Source organism: Tamandua tetradactyla, chromosome 1 (assembly GCF_023851605.1).
Source record: "Tamandua tetradactyla isolate mTamTet1 chromosome 1, mTamTet1.pri, whole genome shotgun sequence".
Classification (NCBI taxonomy): domain Eukaryota; kingdom Metazoa; phylum Chordata; class Mammalia; order Pilosa; family Myrmecophagidae; genus Tamandua; species Tamandua tetradactyla.
The window spans coordinates 55,583,526-55,610,378 of NC_135327.1; the positions used below are offsets into that span (position 1 = coordinate 55,583,526).

The window sequence follows — 26,853 nt, forward strand, 5'->3', positions numbered from 1 at the left end:
TTCATGATTATTTTATATCTTTAATATTAGCTCCAATGAGCCATATCTTTCTCTGGGACAACACTACAATGTACACAATGAAACTATTCCTTTGCCTCCCCTGCTGATCCAGTCATCTCCACCAGAAGGGGGATCATTTCAACCCTTGCATCATTCCTCTCCTCTCCTCACTTTCATTCTCTGAGAATCACTGTTTTTTCTTTTAGTTTTTCTATTACTGCTTAACCTCCATACCTAATCTCAATTTTGTGCCCATCAACTCTAGGCACTATTTTCTGACTTCTTGATTGTTGAAGGTGTGTTTAAAGCATGTGTACTCCTCTCCTTACTCCACTCACCAACTCCCCATAACTTTGTGAAAGCTTCTAATATACATTCTCTGCTCTCTTCTCTATGCTCTCTTCTATTCTAAGTTGATTCTGAAAATCAATGACTGGAGTTTTTAACATTATTCACTGCAGAATCAAGTGTTATGTCTGGCTCTAAGGATGAGGACTTAATATGTGCCACCCATAAGAAATACCAAACAAAAACTCCAAAAGCAGGGGAGGGAGATGAACACTTCCCTACATGATTATACCTCTTTTAAATGTCTTACGTCTAAAGCTAACATTTATATGAACTAGTATCTGTTCTAAGCACTTTACATAAATTTACTAATTTACTTCTCAGGAGTTGGGCATTATTACATCCCCAGGCTAAGACAGGGAAACAGAAGCAAAGTCTGAGATCTTAAACACAATTTTCAAGGGCCTTTTATATACATGAGGATATACCTTTCCCTTTTCACTAAGATTACCCAGCTTCTCCAAATATCCTGCTGATTTCTATCCAGATGGACAGATATCCTGTTGAAACCACCCTTGCATTTCTGGTATACAGCGTACTCAGTAATAGTGTATTAGAATGGTTTATCTATAATCATAAAAGCAATCAGTATGTCATTCTTGTTCTTCCCTCCCTATACTTTTCACTTTTCGTAGCAAGGAATAGATAAAACTCAGCTATTAACCAATTCAATCTTGGCTCCTTTTTCAGGAGGGAATTCTTAATAAATTTTCCAAGTTCTTGGGTAATTATTGGTCTATTCAAGTTTTCTTTTGATTTTTACTAGTTCACAGTTGCCAGGAATCACGAAGAATTCCTCTAGGTTTTCAGATTTGTTGCTATACATTGCAATATCTTTGATTCTTTAAATGTCTTTTTGCATGTTACTATAGGGTAGTGGTTCTCAAAATGTGGGCACTGACCAGCAATATTAGCACCTGGGAATGTATTAGAAATGCAAATTCTCAGCTCCACCCCAAACCTACTGAATCAAAAACTCAGGAGTGGAATCTAGGGATCTGTGTTTCAATCCAGGGGATTCTGATGTTGCTCAAGTGTGATAAATACCAACTTGGGCGGTAAAGCAGAGATTAAGAGTCTATGTCAGTTTCAAAGTATTAGGTACCCCTGAAAAGCTCATGTTTTAATCCTGATCCAATCTTGTGGGAGCAGCCCTTTCTTTTAATTCTGATTCAATACTGTAGGTTGGAAAGTTTCGATTAGATTATCTTCATGGAGATGTGACACACCCAATTGTGAATGTGATCTTTTGATTAGATGGAGATGTGACTCTACCCATTCCAGGTGGCTCTTGAATAGTTTACTGGAATCCTTTAAAAGAAGAAATATTTTGGAGAGAGTCAGAAACAACAGAAACCTCAGAACCAACAGAGAGAGAGAGCCTACAGAAATGACAGAGCTGACAGAAACCTCAGACCAGAACTGACACAGAAGACAACACTTGAAAAACAGAGACACAGATGTTTAGAGATGCTTGGAGCCCAGCAGATGTAGCCATGAGACGTTAAGCAAGTCAGAACCTGGAAAGAGCCAAGGGAAGCTCAGAGATGAAAGCCAGTCCTGGAGAAACAAAGTGAGGAACCCCCACAGAAACAGAGGCTGAAAGCACCAGAGTGGAGGAGCAAGGGACCAGCAGATGCCAGCCACATGACTACCCAGCTGAAAGAGGTGTTTCATTGGCCTTTCTTGAGTGAAGGTAGCCTCTTGTGGGTGCCCTAATTTGGATGCTTTCACTTCCTTAGAACTGCAAACTTGTAACTTATTAAATTCCCCTTTTTAAAAGCCATTCCATATTATATTGATATTTCTTTTAGTCTCTAGTACCTCAGAGCAGTTAGAAGTTAAAACCTGGAATGGCGGAATTTTAACCCATACCAAACTCTGAAATCTGTTCTGTATCTATTGAAGCATACTTTGAAAATAATTGTTTTCCTTTTCTTCATATATATGTTATATTTAACAATAAAAAAGTTAAAAAAAAAAAAAAAAACAAGAGAGAAGCTGACAAATATGGCTGCCACCTACTCCCTTGTCCTGGATGAAGCTTCCCTAGGGTTGTCGCTATTGTTCTTCGGCAGCATGGCTGCTAATCAGATAGAGGATCAAGCAGAATAATTCTTTAGAAGTGGTCAGGCTGTTTTGGTGCACATGTGGCAATTCTGGTTTAATTATCGACATGTTGCAAATACACTTTCTGTTTACAGAAACTTCAGGAGACTAGGTATTCCTAACAATCACACTGTTCTATGCTTGCAGATGATATGGCATGTAATGCGAGAAATCTTAAACCAGTTACAGTGTTTAGTCACAAGAATATGGAACTAAATGTGTACGGAGGTAATGTGGAAGTAGATTATAGATAAGAAGCCATGAAGTAACTGTGGAGAATTTTTTATGAGTATTAACAGGGAGGATCCTACCTAGTACTCCTAGAATATGGATAGAAGCAATATTCTTATTTATATGACAGGACATGGTGAAAATGGTTTCTTGAAACTTGCAGATGCTTTTGAACAAATGTGGCAGAAAAGACGCTACAATGAGCTACTGTTTATTATTATACTTGTCAAGAAACATCCATATATGAACAATTTTATTCTCCTAACATAATGGCTCTAGCTAGTAACCAAGTGGGAGAAGATTCACTCTCGCATCAACCTGATCCTGCAATTGGAGTATATCTCATGGATAGATACACGTTTTACGTCTTAAGATTTTTGGAAGAAATTAATCCAGCTAGCCAAACTAATATGAGTGATGTTTTTCGGGTATGTCCCAAAAGTCTGCGTGTGTCTACTGCTGGGCGTTGCACTTATCTTTTTCAGAGGGATCCTAAAAATGTCCTAATGACTGATTTCTGTGGAAGTGTACGGAAAGTGGAAATTACAACAGAGACAATGAGTTTACAACCAGATTCAAGAATCACTGAAAACAGTTATAAGGCAGGCTACATGGATGAGGAACTAACGAACCCTCTGAAATATGCCAATCAACTTTCTGTAGCTCAGATAATACATCAGAAACCAAAGCCGAAAGACTGGCATTCTCCTGGGGGATTTACAGTAGGACTGTGGGGCACTCATTATCATGGTTTTCTTTAAAACTTACGGAATCAAGCATTATCAAGTTTTCTAGACACAATAATTTGTGAAGAAGATTGCATAGAAAACCATCACCTGGATAAAAATATGTTTTTATATACATTGCTCTTATTTGAATTGCCAAAAAGTATAAGGAAACTATAAATTTGGGTGGATATATTGATTTTTTTTAATTTAAAGAGAAATAATCATAATGCTATAACTTCATGCCACTAAATATATTTCAGTGTTTCACTTCCTGTGTTATAACAAAAATAGGACAAAGAAGTCAGAAAAAACTTCCTGATTCTTTTTGAAAATAATAATTTCCCTTCATCCTTTTTCTATTTGGAAAAGAAAAAAGGTGCAGACATTAAATTCTCACTAGCAGAGGTAGCTTCTGTCATTATTTTTGTGAATTTCCTCCCAATCTTCTGTGCACATATTTTTTTTTCTTTTTCCAAAATAGGGAACATTTAAAATATACTATTCTGTAACCACTTTTTTTATTTTACAATGTTTTAGCCTTTTCCCTCTCCTTAGATATTCTTTGAGAACATGTTTTAAATAGCTGCATAGTAATTTATTTAACACTATTCTGCTAATGGACCACTTGTTCCAGATTTCCCTTTGGTTCATTCTTTAATGTGTCAATATTTTACTGTCAGTCACTTGTGGAATCTTTAGCTTTAATAATAAGCAAGTATGAAAATTGGTCTCTAATCTATGGTACTGACAGTTTCCAGGACCTTTTTTGCTGGAATTTTGTCAATTTACCTGGAAAATTTAAGACACTTTGGAATCTGACATACAAATTGCTCAACAGAAATAAACCCCATTTTTTACCCTGTTTCTGTACATAATCCTCTAGAATTCTTCACCTCCTCTTTAGTTTCTGTCTTGAAAGAGACAGCCAGAGCATTTTATTTTATTCTATTTAAGTTAAACGTCAGCTGGATTGACACTTTCCCTAGGAACAATTCTATAACATGGAGGACCTGCTTAGAAAATTTGTATTTATGGCCCTGCTTTCGTATCTGCCCGATGCTCACATAAGGCAGTAAGCCCTCTTTATGGCCTTCGACAACGCAAGAGCTCATATCCCCATCACTGACTTATTTTTTAGCACACCACACATCTTTGCATCATTCTCATAACTGGAAATAGTATTGAGATTTTACTTTGTGGTCAACCCCAGATATTGTTCTTTCTTTTCAAAATTTTGCATATGAGAGGGGGAAAAAATGTTAAGTATTCATTTTGTCTCAGGGTATGCCTTTATATGTTTTACCTAAGAACTTGCATGTTAATCTTTAGTCATTGAATCTCTTCCTCCACAATAAAACCTCCTAAAATTTAAAAATAATAATAATAATAATAAAATAAATAAAATTTTAAAATAGAGGAAAAAAGTAAATGAACAATACAATAAAAGTCATTCCAATTCTGGTATATCGTATTCCGGCAGCTTTCAAACTAACACAGAGCCCTATCTGCAAATGAGAAACACCCAGTAAGGAAGCAGGAGAATCCCCCCATGAGCCTCACTCACCAGATCATCCCTTCAAACAGGTTGTGGATAACGAGATGTGACTGAGTTACAACAATCAATAAGGTTACATGAGTCCAGCCAAACTGCAAAAGAAGAAATAAAGAATAAGCTCTACCTATCAATGAACCTTGAGAATGACTTCAAAGGATGGTCAATACCAAATAGAAAATTGCTATGATACAGATAGGAAAAATATTTGCTTCTATATCTGTCATACTGGGTGTGAAACAGTACAGAACAGGTCTCTTAGAGTAACACTTCGTGCTCCCAGCCAGACATCTCATCTAAAGAACCCTTGTTCAACCATGGACAGCATAACTACTACCAAGTAGTCCATCTGTGCTCTAAAAGCTTGAGCACTTCTCATTTTCTTAGCAAGTATTTATTGAGCACTTGCAGCAATCAGAGAAATGATGTCCTCAAGAGAGGGAAAGATCAATGCCAAGTGAAAGCATATTTATGGGCAATACCCAACACTTCACATGAAATTTTGCCTGGAGCCCACCTTTTGGGGTCCTAGTGGAAAGGTTACTTGGGATATAATAGTGACTGGGTGTAGGCAGAAGCAGAGTACCAAACCTAAAATGATCACTCTTTCTTCCTGCTCTAGGCTCTAGATGCATAGAGAACAGGCTATTTTCCACAGTTTTGATTTATTTCAGAAAGGATGAGAGGCCTGTGGAGTTTTTGCACAGAACCTCATTAAATCCAAGAATTCTGACACAAGCACATGCATTTCCCTTACCATGTAGAACTGTAGTCGATAATGTTTCTTGACCAGACTAAGCACAAACATGCAGAATCCTAGTTTGAGAAGGGAGGAAAAAGGACAAAGTGAATCACATCTTGCATTTATCTTTGTCCTCCTAGTCATTTTCTTCAGCTGTGCTAAGGAGTACTTGGGCTAATTTCTTGGTAGCAGTTAGCCAGTACACAATTGGTGGTTGAGGAGTAGTTATCCAGGTAAGCAATTAGGAGAAAATGACCTCTTTAAAACAATCAACAAAAGGCAATATTTTAAAATCTTGCAGACTACATCAATTTAGGACACTGTTCACCATAGAGATGTTTTGTTCCTTGAACAGGGGTCAGCAAACAACCAGGCTGGTTGGCTGTTTTTAATAAATACAGTTTTATTGGAACACAGCCATGGCCATTCATTTCATATGAATGGGGGGAAGAAAGTGTTTACGGCCACCCTTTCTCCAGGAAGGAAATTGATTTTCACCCACACGTGTGCTGGGCCCCTTGAAAGCAGTTGTACCCAGAAGTCTCCGTCTTACTTATCCCATCAAGGAAGCTGCTGTCCCCTGACCTTCCATTGCAGAGGACTGCCCTTGGGATCTGAGGCAGGCTCCCCTGAACATTCTGAGTGACAATGTAGCAGGCAGGCCTTGCCCTCTTTCTGGTTTAGTTGTGCTCTCTGTGGAAAATCCCCAAACCCCCTCTCCTTGCAGGCAAGTGAGATAAGATAAGGTTCATTTCCTGGTATAAAAACCCCCTCCCCTAGCCTCCAGGAACCAGTAAAAATGTACATAGGCAAAAGAAGACATTCCTGGGGTAGGGGCCCCTCAACAGTTCAGCTCTGGGCCATTCTCAACTTAAATCAGCCAATTGTGTACCTTGTCTTTAACATGTCAAAAAGTCTATAAAAGCTAAGGTTGCCTTTTGTTCGGGGCTCAGACTTTTGAGGTGACTTAGCTGGTCCCTGGTGCTCACGAGCTAATAAAACCTATTTCCCGAAACTGCGGATCCTTAGTCTCAGCCTGCTCTAACTTCGCGAAACATTCCTGGAGGCCTGCGGCCTCGTTCCTGGTTTTCGCGCTACAACAACAGACCCTGGGTGGTGGATTTTATAGTTTAACAGTCATGTATCGTTTACAGAATCACATTCTGCCATCAAGCTGATCAAAATCAAGGTCAGACTAAAATTAATAACAAATCTCTCCTGTGTCTCAACCAGGCTTTGAAGGCAACTCTGTAAAGCTCAGCATTACTAGAATAAATGTGCAGTCTTAACTTGGTTTATATTAACATAGTACTTTATTGCTTGCCAATTTTTAATGTATCTGATTTAATCCTCACAGTAACCCTTCAATTTTAGTTGTCCATTACAAAAGAATTCAGCCGAAGAAAGATTAAGTTCCTGCTCCACCCCACTCCTATTCCCGCCCCACCCCCACCCCCACTCCCACCCCATCTCCCCCCAAGGTCAGAATTGGGGTTTTTTTTTGGCATGAGCAGGCACTGGGAATCGAACCTGGGTATCCAGCATGGCAGTCGAGAATTCTGCCATTGAGCCACTGTCGCACTGCCTGGTCAGAGACTTTTAAAATATAAATTCAGCAAAACTTTCCACCATACTGTAATATCTCTCGTACTGTTTCCTAAAATAACTGCCTTGAAACAGATAGTCACTAGATTTTATAGATGTTCCTGGATGATTTTTGTCATACTACAGACTCTTTGCCAAATGACCACGTTATACTGTCTTTCAATTGAGACTGGAGCAAAGGGACAAGTGGCACAAACTGCAGTTCCTCCAAAACCATATAACCCCCTCCATCTCACCTTCTGTTATTAGTAGAGAAGTGGTACCACAGAGCCTAAGATAGAACTGTCAGCTCTGCTCCTCTGCATGGTCAGTGTTAAGGTCATCAAACTTTACATTAACCTAATCCTATTCAAGACACATTCAAAAACAATACAGACACATGAATTCAGGAACTGCATAATGCATACCTGTAAGATAGAGAGTAAAGGAAATGAACCGGTGGTATTTACTGAGGATCCGCAGAGGCTCTTCTCTCTGGACCAGAGTGAAGAAGTAATCTGTTACTGTTTCACCATAGAAGAAATAATTTACACACAGTAGGAAGTACCTGTAAACAAAGACATCACTGCATTACTGCCACAGGGAGGTAGTCAGTCTTACCCCATCTCAAGACCCCCAGAATAGCTCCCAGAGGAACATAAGATCATAGTTTCCTTTCTCTGGTGACACCACTGATGAGAATTTTATATAGAAACTGTGGCAGCTTTTATTCACTCTCCCCATTGCTAGGTATATACCTGGAGGAACTGAAAGGGGGACAAGAATGGACACTGACACACTGGTGTTAATGGCAGCAGTGTTCCAGATTTGCAATGGATGGAGATGGCCTAAGGGTACAATACTGAGGAAGGGGCAACTGTGGTGTTTACATACAATGAACTACTAAGAGTCTGCAAGAAGGAATGAAGTTGTGAGGCATGCAACTATGTGAATGAACCTTAAGGACAGTATGTTGAATAAAACGTCAGAAACAAAAATAAATTTTATTATCATACCTCACTCATATGGATTAACTATAATTTACAAACTCAGAGAACTGAAATTGAAAGCATGGGTTATTAGGTTGGGGCCTATTGTAGAGTCCTAGATTATAAGCTCTTACAACAATCACGTATATTTAGGAGTTGTAACTGATACTTCTAAATTCTGAGATACTGAGCTCTTTCTATATAACATGGTCATTCCATGAAACTTCGGATATTTATGTGATGCCTGAGACTCAGCATTAGAGCACTGATGCTATGAAAGGCAGTATTACCCCATTTGGCAACTGTTTAAAAAGCTGAAAAAGTGATCAGACTTGCCTAGTAATATGAATGAAGCTGATCTGGAGAGAACTAAGGTAAATCAGAATACTGAGGAAAGGATGATATGGCCCAAAATACCTTAATTACATGGAATCTTGAATAAAGTATGAGATTTTGTTGGTTTGTGCAGATTAGTGTGATGCTCCAATATATCCCAGAGCAATTTGGGCAGAGAATAAAAAAGTATTTACCAAGTCCCCTTGGAAGACTAGAGACAAAGGAGGAAACATTCAACTTCCCCATCTGGATAATTCCTGATATTATCATAAGCAGTGGAGACAACCAATTTAATAGGATGAGTCCTCAATCTTGGGGCTTGCCCCTATGAAGCTTATTCCTGCAAAGGAGAAGCTAAACCTACTGATGTTATGCTTAAGAGTCACCTGAGAGAACCTCTTTTGTTGCTCAAATGTGGCCTCACTCTCTAAGCCAACTTGGCAGGTAAATTCACTTCCCTCTCCCCTACGTGGGACATGACTACCAGGGGTGTAAATTCCGCGAACTCCCAGGGATGAGCAGGGACCTGGCATCATGAGAATGAGAAAGTCTTCTTGACCAAAAGGGGGAAGGGAGAAATGAGACAAAATAACATGTCCGTGGCTGGGAGATTTCAAACAGCGTTGAGAGGTTATCCTGGAGGTCATTCTTATGCATTATACAAATATCTCTTTTTAGTTTATGATGTATTGGTGTGGCTAGAAGGAAGTACTCAAAGCTGCTGAACTGTGTTCCAGTAGTCTCGATTCTTGAAGATTATAACTACATAGATTTTACAATGTAAATGTGTGATTATGAAAACCGTGTGTCTGATGCTCCTTTTACCCAGGGTATGGACAGATGAGTAAAAAAATATAAGGATAAAAAATAAATAAATAAAAGGAGAAGATAAAGGGTAAAAACTGGGTAGGTTGAAATACTCTGGGTCAATGAGAGGGAGGGGTAAGGGGTATGGGATGTATGAGTTCTTTATCTTCTTTTTATTTCTTTTTCTGGAGTGATGCAAATGTTCTAAAAATGATCATGATGAAGAATACACAACGATGTGATGATATTGTGAGCCACTGATTGTATAATATGGTTGTACTGTATCTGTGTGGATATTTCTCAATAAAAATATATAAAAAAATTTTTTTTAAACTTGAGACTGAGTTTCTACCCCTTTTGTAGAGTTCTTTTATAGAACACTTAAACCCTAAAAATATCCCCAGAATGTGCCTCATCCTACCTCCCCCATCTCATTTCCACTTTCCAATAGGAAGCTCAATCCCATTAAAATAGTTTACTTCCACAGTCTCATTGTCTGTTTTGTTTCTGCCCTCTCTCCTTGCCTGGATCATCCTCTCCATTTACTCATTTGTCAGTCACTGCTCAAATACCATTTTCTTCACAAAACCTTGCATAGCCTAACATGATATCAGCCTTTGCTGTCTTTCTATAACAAGTAGTATTTGCTCATTTCTCTTCGCAATTAATTACACCCAACCTCGGAGCATCTCCTTCTCCTTGCTGACAGGTAACCCTATCACTAGCATTTAACTCTTGCCTTGCTCATAATCTCTCTCAACTGGAGCTCCTTGAAGGGAAAGCCATGGCTCATACCCCTATTGTCTGTGGTGCTTCTGAGGATGTGACCATACATCCACCATTCCAAACATAAGACAAAGATCCTGAAATGAGGAAAAGAGTGGGAAATTTCTCTCACCCATTTTTTTTAAGTTGTGGAAGTTCAAGAATTACCCTTTTAAGTTTATTTCTGTTAGATGGGAGAAACTTCTTTGGTAAGTGACTACAGGCCAAGGGTCAGACTCTCCTTAGTATGTTAACAAAATATAAAATATCTTGCTTTTCAGCCAGAGAACAGCCACAAGAGAGATCTACTACATCTTAACCCAGACAAAAATCATAGGTTCTTCCGGAGGGAAAAAAGCAGCTAGTGCGGCTGGGTGATGGGGAAGCATCCCAGCCTTATATGAGCATACTGGCTACCTTGGCCAGAACCAACCTGCTGGGGCCCAAAACATTACCCTCCAGCTGGCTAACTCGTGGAATCAACTCTGTGTGCTGATACAACAGGGTGAGAAGGCCTGTATCTGCCCCAAGTCTTCTCAGCACCACAAGATGTTCTGGTCATGTCACCATCTGGGAACAACATGACCAATAAAACAGAAAATTTCATATTTGGAAGGGTCTCAGGCATCATCTGCCCTAGAGGTTTTTCGTCTTGCTTTAAAGCAACAGAGCCCTTGCCTATGGAAGGGACTAAGCAGAGTTCCTCTAGAAGAGCCCAGATCCTATTCACTCAGTCATGCTCCTATTCACTCTGGCACCCAAGGAACTTCCAAGGAATTAGGGCTTAAAAATCACTAAGTCCCAACCACCTATTTTAGAGATAAGACAACTAAGTTCCTGAGATGGCAATACCAGCACCAGCAGTCTAGTGGGATGCTGGGATACTACAGCATGGAAAACATAGTGATCCAGAAACAGGGAACCATCATGTAGCATCTAAGGAACCCAAATTCCAAGATAAATGTGGCCACCAATGCAGCTAGGCCGGTTTCTTGGAAGATTCTAGGCTTCTGGTACCCAGCTGCAGTTTGGCCCCTTAAAATCCTGTGCCTCAGAGCTGCCATGCAAGTTTGTGGCCATCATCCCCTGACTCCTACCCTCCACCAATGTAAATACCCACCACAAATCACTTTATCATGCAAATGCGTGGGGCTAGAGAGCTTACCAGCTCAAGGTCCTAAACCAGGGCAGGTCATAGGAGTGGTATACATTGTAGCCAATAGTGATTATCTCATGGAAACACTTAATCTGGACACACATCACCTGTAGGACACAGAAAAATTAGACCACCAGCTGACTCTGCAATCATTATGACATTTGGAAACAGAAATCAATAGGTCATGGCTTTCAAGAAAAAAACATTTTAAGAAAAATTTCCTGCCTACAGCAATTCTGCTCTCCTCCTTTCTCTCTTTCACACAATCTCACATGGCAATACAGCACTTTATATCACAGGAAGAAGATCCAATTTCCCACAGTAAACACACACACATACACGCTCCTATTATTTCAATTAACTTTTTATTCTAGGACATCCAAGGTATCAACCAATCCCTTTTCGTTTTGATTTTGAATGTAAATACTAGAAAATCATCTATTCTCAACAATCAGGTGTTACTAATTTGACCCTGTGCATGATGCTGAGGGAAAGTATTGTGGACTGAGATCTCTTAATGAAAACTCTAAGTCCACAAGTGAGGCCCCAGGAAAACAAGAACAAAACCAGGAGTCACACAAAGATATAGAGAGGGCCATCATCAAAATAGCTTAATAAAACAGATGGAATAATAAAATTGATTTTGAAAATGAAGAGACATCTTCGACCACAAACAAGTGGCCTGTGCCAGTGTCCCTTCAGTGGTTGCTAGGGGTTGAGAAGTCACCAATGTTATAAGACGGAACTGTCTGATACTAAACTCCTAATAATTCCCAGAGCCAATACCTGACATTTAAGAAGACTGATTCTGCAGGAAAAAGTGAAAGCAACACTAAAATAGTATGCAAATGGCACTTACAATCATCATTAAAACCATTGGTCCCAGGTAAATGATGATGAAGAAAAATGCAATCATGGCCAGTGTCAGGATGCCTCTTACCCACCAGTTCTTCCATCTAGGTTAGAGAGGAAGAGAAGGAAAAAACACAGTCAGGAGCCCAAAAAGTACTGAATCACAGAAAATGGCTTTTCCTGTGTTTAGAGGATGCTGTGGTCAACCCTTTCCAGGAGTACCTCCTTCATCCTGATGTAGGCAGCAGCCACACGCTAGTAGGAGCAGGGCCACAATGCCATCACCTCACCCACAATAATATCAGCAGGTACACCAAGGCCTACAGGAAAACACACAAGCTTACAGTTTTAACAAAGGGAATCAAACAAAGAATCCAAAGGAAACACGGTGCACTCTGCTTCTAAATCTACTTGGATGGCTTCCATGGCCATCTCTGAAGAAAAAATATAAACATTTTTCCCACAGCAGAATCCTATATTGTGGTAACCCCTGCATTGTTAGGGTCATAATAATATTAAATAATAGTAACAGCTACCACAAACATGCTTCAGGCACTTTTATATGTACTTTATATATATATTAACTTATTCAAGTCTCAAAACAACTAGCTTGTATAGATGAGGAAATGAAAGTGCAGAGAGGTCACAGCGCTGGCAAGTAGAGGTGCTGGGATGTGAATTCAGGAAATCTGGCTCCAGAATCCATGCCCTTAACCACTGTACAATACAACCTTTCAAAGAGACAAGTAGGCAGCATACAAATTAAGCACTTTTAGATAATGTTTTTGGGAAATCTACCCACATAGCTGGTGTATGAAGAGCCAGATTCTCAAAGGCCAAAAATTTTAACCCTAGATTCACCCAAGTTATGATGTTTTTCAATTTCTTCCTGTTGATAACGATTGTGTAGGAAAGGGAAAATTAAATTTCAACTAGAATCTTGGGATCTACAGTGAAAAGAAACCCAGCCGTGAATTACAAAGCCAAGGGATGCTTTCTCTTCATGTATTCTATGTCAGCTGAGCCTCATCCACTACCATCCCTCTGTCAATACTTTTCCTCCAGGCCCTTCCATCAAGGGCCAGAGTCTTCCAAGCTGGGCTGCCCTCCCTTCCAAGCCACTTACCATGTACACAGTTACTGGCAAGCGCTGGATTCTGCTCACTTTCACCCCAATGCTCCAAATGGAACCCCAGGCAGAGCAGGGGAAGAACAAAACCAAAGTGAGTGGGCAGGCCTTTCTACACAGATTGACAACATGGGCTGTCTGAGGACTCTGGGTGCTTCTCAGCCCTTGGACACTGTGCAAAACCCCCCGCAAGCCCATGCAACAAACCAGGTTACCTTGAAGACAAATTAGAAAGGGCCCTGTTGAAGACCTCTGGGGTATCATCAGCAGAGGTTGGTGGGGGAGCAGGTTCTGCACGACTCTCACTGTCCGAGGCAGTCTCTCCATCTACCTTTGCTTCTGACTCTGACTCCTATATGGCAGAAACAATCACAGAAGAGGAAAGGTTAAAATGCTGTGTAGAATTACAAGAGAAATCAATAAATATCTCGAGGCAAATGAAAATGAAAACATAAAGTATCAAAATTTATGGGATGCAGCAAAGGCAGTGCTAAGAGGGAAATTTATTGCCCTAAATCCTATGTCAAAAGAGAAGAAAGGCAAAAATCAAGGAAGTAACTGTCCACTTGGAAGAACTAGAGAAAGAACAGCAAACTAACCCCAAAGCAGGCAAAAAGAAAGAAATAATGAAGATTAGAGCAGAAATAAATGAAATTGAGAACATGAAAACAACTGAGAAAATCAACAAAACCAGAAGTTGGTTCTATGAGAAAATCAATAAGATTGATGGCCCCTTAGCAAGACTGACAAAAAGAAGATGAGAGAGGATGCAAATAAATAAGATCAGAAATGGAAGAGGAGACATAACCACTGACCCCACAGAAATAAAGGAAGTAATGACAGGATACTATGAACAACTGTATGCTAATAAATTTGACAATGTAGATGAAATGGACAACTTTCTAGAAAGGCATGAACAACCAACATTGACTTGAGAAGACCTCAGCAAACCAATCACAAGTAAAGAAACTGAATCAGTCATTAAGAAGCTCCCCAAAAAGAAAAGTCCAGAAGCAGATGGCTTCGCATGTGAATTCTACCAAACACTCCAGAAAGAATTAGTACTAATCCTGCTCAAACTCTTCAAAAAACTTGAAGAGGAGGGAAAGCTACCTAATTCATTCTATGAAGCCAACATCACCCTCATACCAAAGCCAGACAAAGATATTACAAAAAAAAGAAAACTACAGACCAATCTCTCTAATGAATATAGATGCAAAAATCCTCAACAAAATTCTAGCAAATCGAATTCAGCAGCACATTAAAAGAATTATACACCATGACCAAGAAGGATTCATTCCTGGTATGCAAGGATGGTTCAACATAAGAAAAGCAATTAATGTAATACACCATTATCAACAAATCAAAGCAGAAAAACCACATGATCATTTCAATTGATGCACAAAAGGCATCTGACAAAATTCAACATCCTTTCCTGTTGAAAGCACTTCAAAGGATAGGAATAGAAGGGAACTTCCTTAAAATGATAAAGGGAATATATGAAAAACCCACAGCTACCATCATCCTCAATGGGGAAAAACTGAAAACATCCCCCCTAAGATCAGGAACAAGACAAGGATGTCCACTATCACCACTGTTATTCACCATTGTGTTGGAAGTGCTAGCAAGAGAAATTAGACAAGAAAAAGAAATACAAGACATCAAAATTGGAAAGGAAGAAGTAAAACTCTCACTGTTTGCAGATGATATGATTCTATATGTTGAAAATTCCAAAAAATCCATTGCAAAACTACTAGAGCTAATAAATGAGTACAGCAAAGTGGCAGGTTACAAGATCAACACTCAAAAGTCTATAGTGTTTCTATACACTAGTAATGAACAACATGAGGGAGAAATTAAGAAAAAATTCCATTTACAATTACAACCAAAAGAATAAAATATTTAAGAATAAATTTAACTAAAGAGACAAAAGATCTATACAAAGAAACCTACAAGAAATTGTTAAAAGAAATCACAGAAGACCTACATAAATGGAAGGGTATACTGTGTTCATGGATTGGAATACTAAATATAGTTAAGATGTCAATTCTACCTAAATAGATTTACAGATTCAATGCGATATCAATTAAAATCCTAAAAACTTACTTTTCAGAACTAGAAAACACAATAATCAAATTTATCTGGAAGGGCAGGGTGCCCTGGATAGCTAAAAGTATCCTGAGAAAAAAAAATGAAGTCGGAGGTCTCACACTATCTGACTTTAAGGTGTATTATAAAGCTACAGTGGTCAAAACAGCATGGTACTGGCATAAAGATAGATATACTGACCAATGAAATCAAATAAAGTGCTCAGATACAGACCCTCTCATCTATGGACAATTAATCTTTAACAAGGTAGTCAAGCCAACTCACCTAGGACAGAACAGTCTCTTCAATAAATGGTGTGTAGAGAACTGGATACCCATATGCAAAAGAATGAAAGAGGACCCGTATCTCACACCCTATACAAAAGTTAACTCAAAATGGATCAAAGACCTAAACATTAGATCTAATACCACAAAACTGTTAGAAGAAAATGTAGGGAAATATCTTATAAATCTTATAACAGGAGGTGATTTCCTAGACCTTACACCCAAAGCAAGAGCACTGAAGAAATAAATAAATAAATGAGAACTCCTCAAAATTAAACACTTTTGTGCATCAAAGAACTTCATCAAGAAAGTAAAAAGACAGCCTACCCAATGGGAGACAGTATTTGGAAATGACATATCAGATAAAGGTCTCTTATCCAGAATATACAAAGAGATTGTTCAACTCAACAACAAAAAGACAGACAACCCAATTATAAAATGGGCAAAAGACTTGGACAGACTCTTCTCAGAAGAGGAAATGCAAATGGCCAAAAGGCACATGAAAAGATGCTCAACTTCCCTGGCTATTAGAGAAATGCAAATCAAAACCACAACGAGATATCATCTCACACCCACCAGAATGGCCATTATCAATAAAGCAGAAAACGGCAAGTGCTGGAGAGGATGTGGAGAAAGAGACATACTTATCCACTGTTGGTGGGAATGTCAAATGGTACAACCACCGTGGAAGGCAGTTTGGCGGTTCCTCAGGAAGCTAAATATAGAATTGCCATATGACCCAGCAATACCATTGTTAGGTATCTACTCAGAGGACAAGGACATAAGAGGGCAAGGACACAACTGGACATTTGCACACCAATGTTTATAGCAGCATTATTTACAGTTGCAAAGAGATGGTAACAGTCAAAATGTCTATCAACAGACGCGTGGCTAAACAAACTGTGCTACATTCATGTGATGGAATATTATGCAGCCGTAAAACAGAATAAAGTTATGAAGTATGTAACAACATGTATGGACCTTAAGGACATTATGATGAGTGAGATTAGCCAGAAACAAAAGGACAAATACTGTATGGTCTCACAGATATGAACCGACATTAGTGAATAAAATTGGAGACTTTCATTGATAACAGAGACCATCAGGAGATAGAAATAGGGTAAGATATTGGGTAATTGGAGCTGAAGGGATACAGATAGTGCAACAGGACTGATTGTAAAAACTCAGAAATAGATAGCACAATACTACCTAACTGTAATACAATTATGTTAAAACACTGAATGAAGATGAATGTGAGATTGATGGAGGGAGAAGGGCTAGGGGCACAAATGAAATCAGAAAGAAAGATAGACGATAAAGGCTGAGATGGCATAATCTAGGAATGCCTAGAGTGTATAATTATAGTGACTAAATGTAGAAATTTAAAAAATGTTTTTGCTTGAGGAAGAACATAGGAATGTCATTACTGCAGGGTGCTGAAAATTGATAGTAACTAGTATTTTAAAATTTTAACTTATGTGTGAGACTAAAGCAAAAAATGTTTATTTGGTATAAAATTTATATTTTGACTAGTGCATTTCCTAATATAACTTATGTAGACAGCTTAACTGAACACCACAAGCACATGGAATCTTAAGTAGGGCATGAGATTTTGTTGGTTTGTCCAGAGTGATGCCCTGATAGACCCCAGAATTATGTGAACAGTGAATAAAAAAGTATTTGCAAAGTCCCCTTCAGGGAATGGTGAGAAAGGGAGAAAATTCGACTCCCCCAAGTTGAATTCTTGATATTCTCCCGAGCAGTGGGGACAACAAAAGCCATAGGCCAAGCCCCCGATCTTGGGGTTTGTATGTATGAAACTTAACCCCACAAAGGATAGGCTAAGCCTACATATAGTTAGGCCTAAAAGTCATCCCCAAGAGAACCTCTTTTGTTGCTCAGATGTGGCCTCTCTCTTCAGCCAACACAACAAGCAAACTCAATGCTCTTCCCCATCTACGTGGGACATGACTCCCAGGGGTGTGGACCTTCCTGGCAACGTGGGACAGAAATCCTAGAATGAGCTGAGACTCAGCATCAAGGGATTGAGAAAAACCCTAGATTGAGCTGAGACTCAACATCAAGGGATTGAGAAAACCTTCTCGACCAAAAGGGGAAAGAGTGAAATGAGACAAAATAAAGTGTCGATGGCTCAGAGATTCCAAACAGAGTCGAGAGGTTATCCTGGAGGCTATTCTTATGCATTAAATAGATATCACCTTGTTAGTCAAGATGTAATGGAGAGGCTGGAAGGAACTACCTGAAAATGTAGAGCTGTGTTCCAGTAGCCATGCTCCTTGAAGATGATTGTATAATCACATAGCTTTCACAATGTGACTGTGTGATTGTGAAAACCTTGTGTCTGATGTTCCTTTTATCTACCTTATCAACAGACGAGTAAAACACATGGAATAAAAATAGATAATAGGGGGAACAAATGTTAAAATAAACTTAGATTGAAATGTTAGTGATCAATGAAAGGGAGGGAGGAAAGGGTATGGTATGTATGAATTTTTTTCTGTTTTCTTTATATTTCTTTTTCTGAATTGATGCAAATGTTCTAAGAAATGATCATGATGATGAATATGCAACTATGTGATGATATTGTGAATTACTGATTATTATGTAGAACAGAATGATCATAAGTTAAGAATCTTTGCGTTTGTTATATATATTTTTTTAATTTTTAAATTTAAAAAAATAAGAGTTACATGAAGTACACAAATGCCCCTCTTAAGAGAAATTCCTAACAGAATTCCAACATAATGAATATATGGACTGAGGAAAGAACCCCACCCATAAACATTCAGCATTTGAAGGACTCTTGATTTTATTTTGCCCTGTCATTTGGTCCCCAGTGCCATCACTTCTGAGGATTTATCTCTTGACAGGATACTTTATTATGGAAGTCAAGGACTGCCCTATACTTTGGAATGCCCAGGATGCATTACTTTGATTATTTCAAGTCATCGTTTGCTTCAATGATATGCATGGAGACAAACAAACAACACCATCTACAAATTAATTATCCTTATTGGGCATCTGAACATTAACCAGTTTTTAGATAACTCTATGTTCTAATAGAGTCAGGTCTCCAGTATACAATAAGAATTCTTTACCCTGTAAATCTGTTTATAGCTCTTTTTCCATTCAATAATCCTACCACAATCACACAGGCTTACATAATTGAATACATACACACATAAAAATATGTTTGAAAGAGATCAGTATGCTCAGTAATAAAAGTTGCAAGATATTTTTCAAATGATGCTGAATGGATACTGAAATGTTTCAAGGACATCAGAAGCAGCTGACAAGCCTATTTGATTTGATGAAGCTTTTTTTGGGAAACTACGTGTGAAGATGGAACAGTAACACAGAGAATTTAAAACTATACTGCCTTATGTTGAGAATTGATTTGAGTATGACTCAGTGATGTTGGAAATTTCAATAGCTTTGTTAATATCCTGTGCTTTGTCAGAAATGCACTTTTAAATATTTCTTTAAATATATTATTTAAAATATTTTTTTTAAAATACTCTGTGTAGAATATTGAGAAGTAAATGCCTACCATGGGAGATCTGTGGGAAAGACCCCAAATAGCCTAAGGACCTGGTACGATCCACTAACAGGAAAGAGGCAGCTCAGAGCAACCCCCACCCTAGATAGCAAGCCCTCTGCTGGCAGAGAGGTGTGCATCTGCTCAGAGGGAGGATGAACAGTGGCCACAATCTCCTCCTCAATCCTTCTTGCCTTGTTGGGGTATGGGAGAGGGAGTGGCCCAGGAACAGGACAACCACTGTCAGCAAGAGGACATAGTAATACTCTCTGAAGTGGGATACATGTAACACAATCTTTTGGAATGTGGGGAAATAGAACTTATTTTTATTTCTTTATCTCATTCTTATTCTCTTTCCTTTGTATGCTTTATAATAGACAGATTAGTACATGTATGCAATTTAATAAGTATATATCTATTGGGGCACGTGTTAAAAAAATCATATACATGTCAGACAGTGCTATGTCAAAGGCCAATGGCTTCCTGTTCACCACTATACTGAGCAGTACCTGGAACACTGCAGGCACAAATATTTGTTGAACTGCCTGTTTGTTGAACTTGCCTATTTGGCCCAGCATGGACCAAAGTATCCATACTGCCCTGAGAGTTATGATAAACCCACTCTGATTCACAGATCACGGTGCCAGAACACTTGCTCCTATCTCTTGTAGCAGAACAAGTCTCGTCCCTACTGTCTCCGTCTCTATTCGGCTGTGTATGTAACGGCTCCAGCCCAATTGCTCTGGGACCAGCAAGCACAGGGAAAAAAGCTGCCCTGCTGCTTTAAACTAGTCTCAACCCAACTCTCAAGCATCCCCTGCTCCTCCCTTCCTTTTCAATCTCAAGGGCTCAGAACAGAGGCTGAGCAGAACAGACCCTGCATCTCAGGTTCTAGCTAAACCAACACATATCCTTTCACAGTCCCTTAGCCATTTCCCAAGGGGGCTGTAGTGTTGGTAAAAAACAGGAAATTGGAATGCTGCTTTGAAAGAAAGGAAAAAATCCCTCCTAGGGCCCCTAACTTTTGGTTCACTTAGACCCTCAAGAGAAAGAGAGAAGCACTTAGTATAGAAGACACGTAGACTATTCTGGATATCAAGGGCTCAGGAGCCAACTGACATTTTTGGAGAAAATCATGCTAGAAAAGCTTCCCCTATCATCTTTTCAGTACCTCTCTCCCATCCCATCCCCAGCCCAGCCCCTACCTAGTTGGGAGTGTGTGTATGTGTGTGTGTGTGTGTGTGTGTGTGTGTGTGTGTGTGTGTGTTTGGGGGGGGGGGGGGGGTGAAACAGGAAAAGCCAGATGGGAGGGGAAGTTCCTTAAGGTCAAGGTTTGCCTTTTCCAGGGAAAGGATATAGCGCAACCAGGAACAGCATTTGTAGAACTTATTTTCATCATTATTCTCGAGAATTCAGTTTAGCTCCTATCCTACTCCCCCTCACTTTCCTTTAATTTTCAGGATTCTCGTAAAGTCTTGCTTGGGACTAATAATGTTTACTGGGAAGCAATCTTTTGAGACTTCCTTTGGTTACTGGTTGGTCTCAAGGGCCCACTCTCCTACCTCAATATTTCTCAAGACTCCACAGTGACACCCACAAGTAGTGATGAACAGAGTTTGGCCAAAAGAAAAGCAGCTGTGGCCTAAGCTGGACAGAAGCCTTGGCATTTTGGCAACCCACATGGAAAAGCCTGCGTTGTGGGCAGATAGGACCCACTCTGCTCCATACCCCAGCCCATTACTAGATGCCAACTCAGATCTGCTAAAGAAAATATGTTAATATTCTGTTCATGTTTGGCTAAGAGGAGCTTCTAGGGAAAGAAATAAGTGGTGCCATCCCATTAGACTTTTTCTTCCTTTTTCATCTTTAAGGATATTTTATTAAAAGATGGTGTTCACACCTTCATTCATATTTCTAATAAAATTTTGATGATTTTTTCAACTTTAAAAAAAAAAAGATGGTGTTCAAGGCACTAGCTGGTTATGCTTCCAAATCTGTCCTTCCCACTAGTACTAGAAATTTAGACATTACATTCAAATTCAGAAGTCTCACTTACTACTCCATAATTTACACAAACTATTTTTTACACTGCTTATATGCATACTGCAAATCTTCTCCAGGAAGAAAGTCATTAGACTGTAATTAGCCTTTCTGCTAAATGCCATGCTGCCATCTTCTTAATCGAGCCTAACGGCTAGCTGCCAGAGCAATCAACTTCCCCACTTACAAGGATTACCCTGGAGAGAAATTACCAGAGACAGGATTATACTTAAAGTATCAAGGACTTACATGTACCTCTCACTGAAAAAGCCACGTAGGTTTCTGTCTGAGTTCACACTGGGGAAAACAAAAATACATATACATACATATTTACATATAGTCATATATAGTGTTAGGAATAAAAAAGAAACATTTCCAGGTATTTCTATTGCTAACCCCATTTGACAAGTTCAATTGTCTGAACAAAAATATCAAATAGAAGAGGGAGTCCTACTCTAAAAGAGTCAAGAATCATCCCCAATATGGTCACAGCCTGTCCTCCAAAAGCATCATGCCAATAACACGATCTACAAAAAATGCTTTCAGCTACTCCTGATGGCCTGCTTCCCTTAAAGTACCTCTCAGAGGACACTGCATTCCATACCAAAGAGGTAACAAGAAAAAATATGAAAAGGTATGTGGGGAATAGATTTAGCTTTTTAAAACCTAACTGGCTGTAACTGTTTTACTTCCAGACAATACGATTTACAAAGGTCTACTGGGCCCTTGAAAGAACCCTCTACTGAAAACAGAGGGACCCAGACCAGAGCTCTCCAGAAGGACAATGGTTACCAATGTTTCACATTGGGAGATGACCAGGCCTTCTCCACCCACTTTCCTCCCTCGTCTCTGAGACCTTATTCCAATGATTATCCCCTTCCTCCCTTCTGTCTTCCCACCTCTCCCTCATCACAGACCACTACTTACAACCATTTAAGCATGCTTCATATTAAAGTACTTTTGACAACTCATGCAACTAAGACTATCATAAGTTGTTTCCCACTTCATAGCCAAATCTTTGGAAAAACCTACTGACACCCCTCCCCACCCCCATCCCAACCCTTGACTGTTCACATTCCTCACACACCATGACCCAGATTCACCCCCACCCATTTCAGTGAAACTGTTCCCCCAGATCAACAATGAACTTATCATTAAATACACTGGAAGCTTCTGAGTTCTCATCGTGCAACCTCTCAGCAGCCTTTGATGCAATTATCCAAGAAACCTTCTTTTGGCTTCCAAGCGGCACATCCTCTCTTGCCAGGCCTTCTTCAGCCAGCTGTCTCTCTTAGCACCTTCCTCTTCTTCAGCTTGTCCCTTACTACTATGCTGGTTCCGTCACTGCGTCCCCATCCTAGGCTCCCTGGTTTTCCTACTACCCATTCTTCCTTAAGCAATCTCATTCACTCTCATGCCTCTAATTGCTTCTGTATATGTTAGTAATTCCCAATCACTATCTTCTTCAGCTTCAGACACATATTCAAATGCTGACTGAATCAACTTGGATATACTACAGCCACCTAAAAATCTCCACGTGTCTAAATACAAATTCATCTTTTCCCACATATCTCTTCCTATTCTGTATACTATTTTAGCAAATAGTGTCCCTTTCTCCAAGAATTCTCAAGGGAAAACGTGGCTATTGCACTTGCTGGTTCTTCCTTCCATCCCTAAGCCTATCCATTACCAAGCCTGTTCATGTTACTGCAAAGGAGTTTTCTGCTCCACTACTCTTTCCCATCACCTCTACAACTCCCTTGCTTCATCCCCTTCTCTGGATAACTGCAACAGCCTACTGGCTCCCTTACCTCCAGTCTGAGTCCACCCCACCTCCACTCTATTCTTTACACTGCAGCAAAAGGGACTTTCCCAGAAAGAAAATGTGATCATGTCACTCCCTGTCCGGGCCCCCTTCCATAGCTCCCCAGTACCCACAGATAGGTCTAAACTCTTTAAAATGGCTTATAAGCCCCTTTGGGATCTAGGTCTCTAGTCCTGCCTCTTGCAGTGATATTGAACTACCAACAGTTCTTAGAACAGGTTTAATTTTCTCATCTTTAGGCCTTTGCTCATGCTGTTCCAACCTGGAACCCACCTGTTTTCTGGCTAATTCCAACTTATCCTTTGGATCTCAGCCAAGACAGTCCTTCCTCTCCAAACCTTCCCTGACCGTCTCTGTGTCCCCATTCTTCCTCAAAAGCACTCCCCACTCTGTACTGTCTCCTCCTCCAGATCACAATCTGTGAGGATTGAAAAAATGTCAACTTCCTCACCACTTATAATTTAGGAATGCCTAAATTCCTAAATTAATTTAGTCTTAAAGTGACTAAATGTAAAAATTTAAAAATGTTTTTGCATAAGGAAGAACAAAGGAATGTCAGTATTGCAGGGTGATGAAAATTGATGGTCATTCATATTTTAAAACTTCTATTTGAGACTAAAGAAAAAATGTTTATTTGGTACAAAATTTATATTCTGACTACTGCATCTCTTAAAACAACTTACGGACAGGTTAATTGAACACCATAAGTACATGGAACCTTGATTAGGGCATGAGATTTTGTTGGTTTGTACAAGCTAGTGTGATGCCCTGATAAATCCCAGAGTGATTTGAACAGTGAGAAAGAAGTATTTACAAAGTCCCCTTGGGGGAATAGGGAGAAAGGGGAAAAATTCAACTTCCCCATTTGGAGGATTCCTGATATTCTCACAAGCAATGTGGACAGCCAAATCAATAGACTGAACCCTCAATCTTGGGTTTTGCCCTTATGAAACCTATTCCTGCAAAGGATAGGCTAAGCCTACTTAAAATTAGGCCTATCAGTCACCCCCAGAGAACTTCTTTTGTTGCTCAGATGTGGCCTCTCTCTCTCTTTCAGCTGACACAGCAAGCACACTCACTGCCCTATCCCCTCTACGTGGGACATGACTCCCAGGGGTACAAACCTCCCTGGAAATCTGGGGCAGAAATCCTAGGATGAGCTGGGACTCAGCATCAAGGGATTGAGAAAACCTTCTTGACCAAAAGGGGGAAGACAGACACATGAGATAAAATAAAGTATCAGTGGCTGAGAGATTTCAAATAGAGTTAGAGGTTATTCTTATGCATTACATAGATATCCCCTTTTTAGTTTATGGTGTAATAGAGTGACTAGAGGGAAGCACCTGAAACTGCAGAGCTGTGTTCCAGTACCTGTGTTTCTTAAAGATGATTGCATAATGATATAGATTTTGCAATATGACTATGTGATTGTGAAAACACTGTGTCTGATGCTCCTTTTATCTACAATATAGGCAGATGAGTAAAAAAAATATGGATAAGAAATAAACAAATAAATAGAGGGAACAAAGGTTAAAATAAATTTAGTAGATTGAAATAGCAGTGGTCAATGAGAGGTAGAGGTAAGGGGTATGGCAGGTATGAGTTTTTTCGTTTTTATTTCTTTTGTTGGAGAGATGCAAATGTTCAAAAAAAATGATCATGGTGATGAATACACAACTAACTGATGATATTGAGAGCCATTGATTGAGGACATGTCAAGAATAGTTGTATGTCTGTTTGTTGTTTACAATAAAAATTTTAAAAATAAAAAACTTCCTCACCACTGTTTCCCCAACAAGTAGTACAACATCTAGAACATTGAAGACAAAAAACAGATTGCACTACCTCCACAAAAACAGCCATAACAAACTATTCAGACAGAATCCAGGGTTTATTAAACTGAAAAATCCAAATCAGAGCTGGCCTACTACAGCTTAGTTTCACAAGTCAACATTTTCTGCACTCTTAAAAGTACTCTATGAGGTATTATAGGGTGTAGCCAGTTGTCACAGTGTCCATTCTCCTCTTCTGTCTTAGACACTGTAATGGAAGCCCTGAGTTTTAGCTGGGCTTAGAAGACTACATTTGCCAATTTGGGAAATGAGACAATAGCAAAAGTATGGTATGCAATTCTACCATTCTTCCTTTAGGCTGACTAGAATGTGGACAGGCTAGGTAGAACTGCAGCAACCATCTTGGACCATGAGGTGAAAGTCATTTATTAAGAATGAACAAGGAACAAGATGAAAGACGTTGACATTGAGGTAGAAAGCATTTACAGAGGACAACCAAGTAGTGAGATTAAAAAAAAAAAAAAAAGATCTCTTAGTTGGGAAACCAGTGTTATTCTGTTCCTTCTGTCACTTTTAGCCAAATGCATCCTAAGTAACACAGGGGAATTCAAAAAGGTACAGAATTCATAACAGGTATATTCATGAAAGAGTTCTGAAAACGAGAAGGAAGGCAGGCTGCCTGAAGTCCATCTTTTAGGAACGTAAGGCTTTTCAATTCAAACCTCCACGTGACTGCCAATTTCAAACACTAAGCTAAGAGGCTGCATGACAAGAAATGAACACTCCCTCCCACCTTCCCCATTAAAGCTTCCCTCTGGAGGAAATGCATCTATTTGCCAAAAGAACAAGCGTACAACTATAAACTGAAATGGCTACAGGAAATACCAACCATCACCACAAGCCATTATTTAATTCAGGACAGAAACTACCAGAAGAGGAAGAATCACCTTGGCCTACTGGGAGGTTCTGCCCACAATTCTGTTCTGATAACATCACTTGTTTTTCCATTGTCTTCCAGGATTAGGGCAAAGTCATAGAAAATTAGAAGTCTTGCTAGTGCCTGACAAGTACTCTTTTCAGTTCCCTAGCCAAGCATTTCTACTCCGTATTTAAGGGAAAATGAGTCTCCAGCCTTATTGGAGGAGGAAGTAAAATTCCTTTTAATTTCCCCTTTATTAGAATAAGGCTCTTCTAAGAAACAGAGTTTGTCAAATATTGCCAAAAGATTTAATAAGGTGGGAAAAAAGGATATTCGCAATCTCAACAAATGAATGTCAATATTGCAGGGTATTCAGAGTGATTTCAACAGTGAATAAAAAAATATTAGTAAAGTCCCCTTGGGGGAATGGTGAGAAAGGGGGAAAATTCAACTCCCCCAAGTGGAGAATTCTTGATATTCTCACAAGCAGTGGGGACAACCAAAGCAATAGGCTGAGCCCCCAATCTTGGGATCTGTTCACATGAAACTTAACCCCACAAAGGATTGGTCAAGCCTACTTAAAATTAGGCCTAAGAGTCATACCAAAGAGAACCTCTTTTGTTACTCAGATGTGGCCTCTCTCTCCACCCAACACAACAAGCAAACTCATTGCCCTCCCCCATCTCTACGCAGGGCATGATTCCCAGGGATGTGGACCTTCCTGGCATCGTGGGACAGAAATCTTAGAATGAGCTGGGACTCAGCATCAAGAGATTGAGAAAACCTTCTCTACCAAAAGGGGGAAGAGCAAAATGAGACAAAATAAAGTGTCAGTGGCTGAGAGATTCCAGACAGAGTCGAGAGGTTATCCTGGAGGTTATTCTTACACATTAAATAGATATCACCTTGTTAGTTAAGGCGTAACAGAGAGGCTGGGGGGAACTGCCTGAAAATGTAGAGCTGTGTTCCAGTAGCAATATTTCTTGAAGATGACTATATAATGATATAACTTTCGCA

At 39.5% G+C, this 26,853-nt stretch overlaps 1 protein-coding gene and 1 pseudogene across 2 annotated transcripts in view; one reads left to right on the plus strand and one right to left on the minus strand.

The window, feature by feature from the left end:
• The window catches only part of CDS2 (CDP-diacylglycerol synthase 2), a 110,009-nt gene that overhangs the window by 16,372 nt on the left and 66,784 nt on the right, over nt 1–26,853 (minus strand). For both annotated transcript variants that reach the window (XM_077116199.1, XM_077116191.1), the window contains exons 2-7: nt 13,544–13,680; nt 12,207–12,303; nt 11,357–11,454; nt 7,723–7,862; nt 5,726–5,784; nt 4,981–5,063 (exon numbers count right to left, since the gene is read on the minus strand). In XM_077116199.1, coding sequence (XP_076972314.1) covers nt 4,981–5,063; nt 5,726–5,784; nt 7,723–7,862; nt 11,357–11,454; nt 12,207–12,303; nt 13,544–13,680 — 614 coding nt within the window. The remainder of the gene's footprint in view (nt 1–4,980; nt 5,064–5,725; nt 5,785–7,722; nt 7,863–11,356; nt 11,455–12,206; nt 12,304–13,543; nt 13,681–26,853) is intronic.
• On the plus strand, nt 2,359–3,483 carry LOC143646824 (GPI-anchor transamidase pseudogene; annotated as a pseudogene).